This window comes from Gadus macrocephalus, chromosome 20 (assembly GCF_031168955.1).
Source record: "Gadus macrocephalus chromosome 20, ASM3116895v1".
NCBI classification, from domain to species: domain Eukaryota; kingdom Metazoa; phylum Chordata; class Actinopteri; order Gadiformes; family Gadidae; genus Gadus; species Gadus macrocephalus.
This window is the reverse complement of record NC_082401.1, coordinates 21,366,718-21,376,717: the sequence shown is the minus strand read 5'-3', so window position 1 is coordinate 21,376,717 and position 10,000 is coordinate 21,366,718. Positions and strand designations below refer to the sequence as shown.

Genomic DNA, 10,000 nt, shown 5'->3' with positions numbered 1-10,000 from the left:
CGTGTCTAGATGTTCTCTTCTCCTCTTTTAGCTCTGCTGTCTCACAGATTAAAGCACGATTAAAGGTTTGAAGCTCATTTACTGGTTGACTTTGTACGTTTTTAGCATGTTCACGTGGGATTATGTTTCGTGTTTAGTTTTCTCCAATACTGACACTCAATAACTAAAGAAATCCAACAAATCATCCTCTCCTCATCAGTTTTCCTCAAAGAAGGAGTACAGAGCCAGTGAAGCATGGCCATTGTGTAGCATTATTAAATGTAAAACACAAAAATGTGAAGAATTGGACTGAGTTCAGATTATATAAACTAAGAACATACATTTAGTTGGTATGGAACTGTGGATGGCCAATCCCATCTCTTCCTAGGGATAATTTCCAAAATGAGATAGGAAGCTACACCGACAGCAACACTGAATCCCATATGTGCATTCCTGAGGAACGGTTGGAGCTCGGCTGGAGAATACTCTGCTTCCTATGAGACCAGAGACGTGGCGGGCGTGTTGCGCTGTTCACGGGGGACACAGACGCACTCTGTTTGCTTTCCAGGTGCTCCCTCTGTGCCATAGCGCCGCTGGTGAGGCAGCTGCTCAGAGACCCGAGGAGAAAGAGAGAAGAAGAACAGGGGGAACACGGCAAAGCATCAGGGATGGATACTCCTCCACCAACGGCTGGGGGGGATTGGGGAGGATCGAGGAGATAAAAAAAACGCGATGCAGCAGACGTCTCATGTCTTGTGACCTGGGCACCGCGGTGCCTGGCCAAGCGAGCGCCCCAACTCTCTCCTCCTCTCATCCTCTCAGCCTCACGTCCCTTCGGGCTGAAGGAGAAGGAGACGTGGAAGAGAGTGCTTGATGACTTGTGCTGCTGGGCCCGCCAGGCACACACCTTGGTGCCTGGTATACCGAGCACAAAAAAAAATATAACAGCAGCGCTACAGAACAGAACTCGCTGGAAGGGAGGAGAGCGAGGGGAGGGGAGAACAAAGGTGGAAAAGGGGGCAGAGATAAGGAAGAGAGGAAGAAAGAAAGAAATAGAGAAAGAAAGTATGAAAGAGAAAGAGAGAAGGGGGATAGAGAAAGACAGACAGAATGACAACGAGAGAAAAAGATTGATCTCTTGGATCTTTTCAGATAAAGGATCAAAAAGTTGTGTGTGTGTGTGTGTGTGTGTGTGTGAGAGAGAGAGAGAGAGAGAGAGAGAGAGAGTGTGTATTTGTTGTAGCTTCAGTCACTTTGCCACTTCTCTATCAAAGGAGTCATTGAGAGCGAAGCGATGTGGTCCATTGGAAAGACTAATGAGTGTATAGGGGCAGCTGGGGGAAATGATCCGTCCCCACCTTTGGCCGAGGCAGGGGTCCGGCAGACCAGGGCCAAGCACTAAGCACCCCAGATCGCAGCCACCCCACCAGGCTCATTTCAATACATGATGAGCATGGTCAGTCACCCACATAAGGGAGCACACGCACCAGTATGCAAATTAATGCAGGCACAGACTGAGCTTGGATACTGACACACGCGTCTGCATGACGCAGGCACACGTGTACACGCACGTACGCATTTAAGCACACACGCACACGAGCTGCTCCCTAGTGCCATCTCCTTTGTTTCCAGCAGGGGGGTAGTGAGCCTGCACTTTTCTTGTTTCAAGGTTTCCACAAGGCTCAAACACAACGCACTCACACACGCACGCACCATGCAGAACCCGAAGACACACACTGGCAAAACACGTGTTGCATATCAGACACGAGCCATGCCCATGGTCGAGGACAATGCATGTAACCTTAGGGATTCAGAAGCACCTTGAGTCTTATCTGAAAAAAAAAAAGGAAAGCTGCTTCTAATATATAATAGAACTGAGGCCTGAGGCCTGAACACAAGACTGAGGCCTGAACACAAAAGGAGTTGGACAAGGCTTTGCATCTAATGACAACAACATCCAGGCCAAACTGTTTCAATCAAACTAAATGTTGATCTTAACTCTGAAAAAAAACTGCCCAGCTAATTATTTCAATTGCATATTTATTTTTATAAGCAGCCTTTAATATATACCATTGAATATACATGTGTAGGTAATTAAGGAACTGACGAGTAAAGGTGAGGCATTTTGCACCCGAATGCAGCCAAGAGGGTCGATTGGGAATAGCCGGGATGCGCCCCAGGAAAGCGCCTGAGCTGGAGTATGTTCCAGCTACCGAGAGAACGTTGATTGGTTTTAGCCCAGTGACCCTCATAATCCTCGGCAAAGAAGGACTATTACCAACCCCCCCCCCCCCCCTACGACCCCCTGCAGATGGCCTATCGAGCAGGAACTTGAGCTGAGGCCGCTGCCATTCACATGATCTTTTATCGCTGCTAGAATCTCACTTTAAAGGCGCACCCCACACGGTCGCACAGTATGCTCAGGCATACAGGCCGTTCACACAAATTCGGCCCGGATTTTAAAATGACGCCGAGGAGCGAATGACGAATGAGTCTGAATAGGTCAATGCTACTTATAAACCTATTGTCAACCCACCCGCTGCACCCCCTTGGTGCCAATGACTCCATCTGCAACTGGCAATTTCTGTGTGTTCTTGGCAATCAGATGTCACAATCAGATATCACTTCAACGCAATTTCATCTTTCAACCCATTTCAATTCCAATTGGCATTGGAGTGCGGCTCAAGTATTCAGATTCATATCGGATATTGCTCTCTGGGATTATAGAATTTGATAGAATGCTAATCTAGCGTGTCAGTTCCCTGTTGGGGGGAAACTCCCACTGTTTTTAAAAGACTTTAAAAACAGTTTGAACATCTGAGGATTGCAGGCCCTTGCGAAATCCCTTTATTGTTTAAAATCGCCCTAATGGTGAGGTACCTGGAGATTAGCCGCTCATGTCCCTCTCTCTTCTGCCCCTACGCTCCGCATGAACCATGTATCAGCACACATCATGCTACAGAGTCTCGTTGATGCCATAGCAGATAACTGGGAACATAACTCCATTGGTCGTTCTAACTACTTTCCAATGACATATCGGATGTTTGGAATTAGCCAAGTAGCCTACTCACACGTGAGTCCTTATACAGTGATACTTTTTCGTTTCATTGCGTTTGCGCTAACAGAGCTAAGGGCCATGTATGGTGGCACTTGGCACACCGTCGGATACGAAGGACATTCCACAGCTGTCCTTTCTGCTGCTGCATGTTGATTTTACAGATGTTGATGAATAAAGCTAAATGTATGCTCAGGCCAACGCGCTTAAATCTGAATAGGACGATGCTGAAGGAAGACGCTTCCATTTCCCGGCCTTAAAGATGTAAATAAGAAGGCTATTCTGGAGTTCATCCCATCACAAATGCGCCTAGGGTGCATTTACACCTGGCTTCTTATGCATTTTCATAGCCAACTGCCCTATACGCATGTTAATGGCAGGTATAAATGTGGTCTATGATAATATATTTATTGCTCAGAAATGGCTGTACCATTTTGGAATGTGTTTGCTCTTTCCCTCTGGCCAGGGTTGGAAAACGCAGATTCTTCTGCAATTGTACGAGAGAGAGAGAGAGAGAGAGAGAGAGAGAGAGAGAGAGAGAGAGAGAGAGAGAGAGAGAGAGAGGGAGACAGAGAGAGTGAGAGAGAGGGAGAGAGAGACAGAGACAGACAGAGATAGAGACGAGAGACAGAGAAGAAAGACAGAGACGAGAGACAGTGACGAGAGACGAAGAGAGAGAGAGAGAGAGAGAGAGAGAGAGGAAGACAGAGAGAGAGAGAGAGAGAGTGAGAGAGACAGAGACAGAGACAGACAGAGATAGAGACGAGAGACAGAGAAGAAAGACAGAGACGAGAGACAGTGACGAGAGACGAAGAGAGAGAGAGAGAGAGAGAGAGAGAGAGAGAGAGAGAGAGAGAAAGCGAGAGGCACTGAGGATTTGCCTGAGGGAGAGGGCTCCGAGATGAGGGGCCAACTCAATAATGCAAATATTCGCTGGTTAATGATCATAATACATAAATGAATAATGTGTGAGCAGTTGTGTCAGCCATTTTAAGAACTCCTAGTTATTTTCCTAGTTTCTGTAGAGCTCAACTTTAAAAACATTGTCTCTTTTAATTAATGTATGTGTCCTTTTGGGATATAAAAAATGTGATCCTTTTCACACTCTCTCAAACGCATGCATGATATGCATGCATTTTTGTTAAGCCATACAATTGACTTTTAACATTGCTTTAATGTATGTAGACAATGTTATAGAGTATATGTTTGTTTAATAAATTGATCAAGTTGAAACTAGCGAAAGAAGGAAGATAGGGTCAAGTAAGCTTTGCTTAAAAACCACAGCATGCACACAACCTATCTTATTAGTCAAGCGTATAATTATTAACAATATCAATATAAAATATATGAACACCATTAGATTATTAACTTGACCATTTTAATTCTTGTTAATCTTGTGATCCATTCGTTTTTTCAGTTGTGTTTATTTTTCTTCATGTATCTTGGTGTTCATGACTTTCACACCTCCACATTGAATAAACACAATGTGGATTTAAATGCACCTAAGTATTAGAACACATTTCCTGAAACGTTCGAAGAGCGCTAGGAATGTACTGCTGCATTTTGAGAATGTTGACTTAAAAGCTTCATACTACTTGCCTATTTCGACTATTTAATTTCTCTGTTCAATGTGAACTGTTGTTTACTTCTACCAGAGTATATTTGACATTTGTATTGGCGACATCTTGCTTTGTTTAACAGCTCAGCAAAATAAAAAAGAAGTGGCATGCCTGAGGCTAAAGTTGGTGCAAATTTTAGAGCGAAATAGAATGGGAAAGATATCAGTACTTTGCTGAGGAAGGAAAGGAATTGGGGTCTGGGGTCACACCAACGGCAAGGGCCAATATGGGAATAATTTTAAGATGGGCAGACTCAGAATCTGCAGCTCCCGTGGTACTGACGCGTACGGTGTGTGTGAGTAAAAGACGCTAATATTCTATGCACGATCAAAGATTGTAAATATAACTACCTAATGAAACATGTCTTGACTCCCATTCACTGTTGCCACTGTACCGGTTTGTGGTCGCTGAAGGCCCCACAAGGTTTCGCACACAAAATGTTTGTAACAATAATTTTAGCTACTTTGTTAGAAAAACATCCAGCTGGAAGAACATCCTTTTTGAGCCCCATCAACGTTTGAAGCTTGCCTGAGTGCTCATCATTTAGGAAAATGTGAACCTATGTTTAACATAATTTCAATCCATCCTTGTCATGCAATACTTTGTATAAAGAGCAGGCTTGGGAGTGGAGAATGAAGTGGCCAGCCATTTTGGCAGCTGTTTGTCTAATATATATTATATATATACTCTTTGAACAACTTTAAATATTTGGTCAACTTATAGCGGAGAAATATAGTTACTTTGAAGCTAAATGCATCTGCTCCACTTTGAAGTGACTTATTTTTGTTTAAGAAAGTTTTAGAAGCCTATGGCCTTTGAAATGCATCCCAAACCCTCTGATGAATTCCTGAGAGTGTTGGTCCTTGGTCTGGTGTTTTTTAGTCCCTGTGACCACGTCGTCACACACTTCCTATATGCAGACTAATTGCACCGGGAATACATTAAATTAAGATGAATCCTCTGAGAATTCAGACTTTATTCCCCTTGCATAAGCACACAATTATTCACTATCTTTTTATGTAAGTTCAAGGCAAACTCTGCTTTCAAAGTCTCTTCTGCTACATAGATACACTACTGTTTATGTATCTTCAAGGTATGGAGGGTAACAATGTAAAGGATAATTAACATAAAGGGAAAGCAAAACCAAAAGGACCTTATTATGTTGTTGTGGGGATTTTGTGTTATTCCTCATCACAATAACTTTATGACGTGATTAGGCATGTCTAATGGCGCTCGTGTTTGTGTGTCCGCGTGCGTTTAGGTGTGTGCATTTGTGTGTGTGTCTGTGTGTGTGTGATCGTGTGTATGTGTGTTTGAGCGTGCACGCCTGCGTGCGTGCATGCGTGCGTGCGTGCATGTGGGTGCGTATGTATGTGGGTGTGTGTGTGTGTGTGTGTGTGTGTGTGTGTGTGTGTGTGTGTGTGTGTGTGTGTGTGTGCGTCTGTGCGCGGCGGCTGCGAGACGGTTACGGTGCGAGCGGACTCACTGCACTCGTGCGGGCTGCGGTTGTTGCGGATGAGGACCTTCTGGTTGGGGGCGCGGAACAGGCTGGTCCAGTTGACTGTGTCGTAGTAGCAGAGCCGGCTGTTCTCGGCGATGTGGACGTTCCCGGCGCTGATCTCGTCCAGGGACTGGAGCTGCAGGGACGAGATGCCCGGTTGCTTCAACACCAGGAGGGAGATGCCACTGAAGAGAAGGGACCACATGGCGGAGTTAGGGAGAGGTGTGGCGGTTGGAGCAAAATCCTTGCAGTCATTTTGCTTAAGTTCTGTTCCAATATAAAGATGCTCATTGGTTCATAAGATATTAAATGCCCAACACTCTAGTTATTTCCAGGAACGCAAGAATACTGAAATGGGGATATTCTGTAGGTCTTGGCTGGGTCATGCTGCTTTCCCTGTTTGATCAGGGGTGGGGGGGGGGGGATTTAGGGTGCATTCATCAAAAAAACGTATACATAGCTCAGGTTTTTAGATTTTGTTGCTGTTGTTGCAGCCTCTTGAATCCAGACATGTGCCGGTGAACATAAACCAAACACACGCATGCATGCGCACACCACTACTTTAGTTTGATAGCACAAGGGATGCAATACCTACATTTGAACTGGAGGTTACCCTTTTAAGTGGAGATTTTTCTTCTATTCATTTATTAGTCCAAGTTAAAAGGGTCATTTGACCAAAATTCTCACAAACAAACAATAAACAATCAATACAATTTTAGCTGCCAAATAGGGAGTGCACAAAGCATACACACTGACATACACACAAACACTCCTAAGGTTTATTATGTCTTTAGGTTGGAAGCAAATGGTCATAAAGGTACCTATAAAGAGCTCGCCCACCGATGGTCACAAGGTTGGAGAAGACACTTAAGTCTGTCATGTTGTCAGGCCAAGACTGGATGTTCAGAAACCCTGGGTGAACAAAGAGAGAGAGAGAGAGAGAGAGAGAGAGAGAGAGAGAGAGACACACACACACACACACACACACACACACACACACAGGTTATCGTGACATGGTCTTTATTAAAGCATCCTTGATTAGACGAGAAGGATAAAAAGCAGTAGTGGACATCCCATCAAAAGTAATTACACCATGTTCCAGCAGCACAAGCACTCAAACACATCACATCAAACTATCAAGGCATGGAATTCTTGCCTGGCAGATTAAGACATATATTCTCTTCTCCTTCAGCTCCCTATCAATCGTTGTCGGCACCTTCCTTGAAAATAGAATACTATAAATACAGATGTGTTCAATTTGCTATGTCGAAAATGCGACCGACTTTGCAATTAAAGCGAGAACGTGTAGGATCTTTACATTTATAAATTGCTCTTCATTTCCAGTATGTAAACTCAACAGGTTGTGATTTAACCTAAAACATGAGACCTTCCCTGACTTTCTCCGAAGTGTAGAACAGCCTTGGCTGGTTTCTATTCTATTTTAACCGGGAGGGTTTTGCCGGGGGAAAAGGAAGGAAGTTACGTCAAAGCGTGTATAATGGCATGCGAGCTGGAGCGAGCGGTGGAGGAAAATGAGAGCTGGACCTAGAGGTGGAGCTGGACTTGTTAAAGCTTCACCTTTAACTAGTCCAATTAAAACGATTTTCAAGCGTTCTGATTGACTTGAATTTTTTTTTTTATTATTTGCCAATCAGATCCCTAACATTTTCGCCAATCAGATTCCTCGAAGAAATTCAATTTTTTATCAGACCAGTAATTGCTGAATCGTACACATAGTACCTTTAAAGCTAATGATTCAGGTAATAATCTGAATATCCACTGCATGATGCATTTCAATAGGTGTCTTTGGTCGCATGACGTCGAAACAGTGCTTTTCCCTTTGTCTCACCACCTCATTTACACGTCGTCATATATTATGTGTTGAGATTAAGGGCTATACAAATAAAATTGCCTTGACTATTGAGTGAGGATTAGTGTTTGCAATTATGTACCATTCCAATTTAATCAACCTTTTTCCCTGTCTTAAAATGACTGAAAGCAGGCGGTAACATCCACTTGTCCGTGCCGGCGAGCCAAACCCGATATCCCTTCATATAATATAATGCACGTTTCCTCTCCCCATCGTTTAAACCCTGCAACGTGTTAACGCATAGGTGGCTGGTAGAAGGTATTGTCACTTATCCACAAGGAACCCTTACAGATGAAATCCTCTCCATCATCACTCCTCACACACATTTTTGTCCAGCGCCAACGAGCCGTTACTCAGACACGACATGGTGTGGAAGTGAGATACGCTCTGAATGTCGTTTCATGTTGAAGTATATATACTCCTGCATTATCAGCCCCCCTGCATGATGAATGGTGAAATGATGAATAGGCACATCCTGGATCGGACCTGTGATAATGTTTGATAAATCAATATTTTTGCAATTCCTTTATGTGCCCTGCCTCCCCCCCCCCCCCCCCCCCCCCCTACCCTTAAGCTATTGAATAATTGAGGAGATTAAATGAAGAGCTGTGAGGTGGTGTATATACGGCTCATTTAAGACTCTCAATAATAGATTTGGAAAGATGAAATATTCATCAGCGGGAGACTGAGGTTGGGGGATTACCGAGGTTACAGACACAATTGGGACGAGAGAGAGAGAGAGAGAGAGAGAGAGAGAGAGAGAGAGAGAGAGAGAGAGAGAGAGAGAGAGAGAGAGAGAGAGAGAGAGAGAGAGAAAGAGAGCGTGGGTGTGTGTGTGTGTGAGGGGGCTGACGGAGGGTTGAGAAGAGGGTGATTGAAAGATGAGTAGGGTAGAGCAGAGTGGAGATAGCAGAGGATGGAGTGGAAAGGAGCCCTTTTGAGAGTGCAAACGCAAGGCATCGTTTGCACACACGCACGCACACGCACGCACACGCACCAACGCGCGCACACACACACACACACACACTCGCGCGCGCGCACGCGCACACACACACACACACACACACACACCCCCCCCCCCCATGGGTATATTGTACAGAAGCGCTTTACCTCCGACCTTATGTTCACCTTAACATACGGAGATCCATACCGCAGGCCCTTGTAGGCCGGGGTCAGGCAGTCTCAACGTGTTCATCTTGTGTCAAAAGCAGAGAGTCAGTCGACTCTATGGCCTCGTTTTGCACAAGCGTTTTTGAATCCCTCCCTCAAAGCGCGATTTGAAAAACGCTTGTGAAACTGCAATGCAAAGCGAGACGTGTTCTGTCTCCGGGCCGGGACAGTCGAAAGAGATAAAAGACAACTATTTTCAAAAGCACCTCCGGAGGTAGTGTTCGTCAGAATAAGTAATTGACTCGCGGATGGTTCGCAGCCAGGCATAATCTCTGGCGGAAGCATTTTCAAGTCACGTGCGAAATTAAGAACGATATCTTTCATGAATGTAGAGTAGACATTTCACAGGTGCTGGGTTCATTGAGAGAGAGAGAGAGAGAGAGAGAGAGAGAGAGAGAGAGAGAGAGAGAGAGAGAGAGAGAGAGAGAGAGAGAGAGAGACATTGCAAGGGTGCAGCACAAATGCTAAATGATAGTCTTTGATGAGGAGAGAAGCTGAAACGATGCCAGCGCGCCGAAGAAGATTAAATTCCTCTCAATGCTTCTAGCTGGACCGGTTGATGTGCCACAGGAGGCAGACAATCAGCGCTCAACAAGTCGCCGAGCCGAGCGTCGTGTTGGAAATACAAAGAAACTAAACTCATATTAAATCCCGGTTGAGGTCACAATGATTGTAAAACCAGCACCATCCACTACTAATGGAAACAATACAGGCCTACCTAATGCTTGGTGCCTTCGCTCCCCCTGGGCACGCAGCCTCTTTGCAGCATCGATATCACAGGGTGACTGTGGACGCTGGCTTCTTCC

General features: G+C 44.8%; 1 protein-coding gene across 1 annotated transcript in view; it reads right to left on the bottom strand.

Annotated features, from left to right (window-relative positions):
- Positions 1-10,000, bottom strand: part of LOC132448620 (receptor tyrosine-protein kinase erbB-4-like) — a 70,852-nt gene that overhangs the window by 55,593 nt on the left and 5,259 nt on the right. Inside the window, exons 5-6 of the mRNA XM_060040068.1 lie at positions 6,976-7,066; positions 6,140-6,339 (exon numbers count right to left, since the gene is read on the bottom strand). Coding sequence (XP_059896051.1) covers positions 6,140-6,339; positions 6,976-7,066 — 291 coding nt within the window. The remainder of the gene's footprint in view (positions 1-6,139; positions 6,340-6,975; positions 7,067-10,000) is intronic.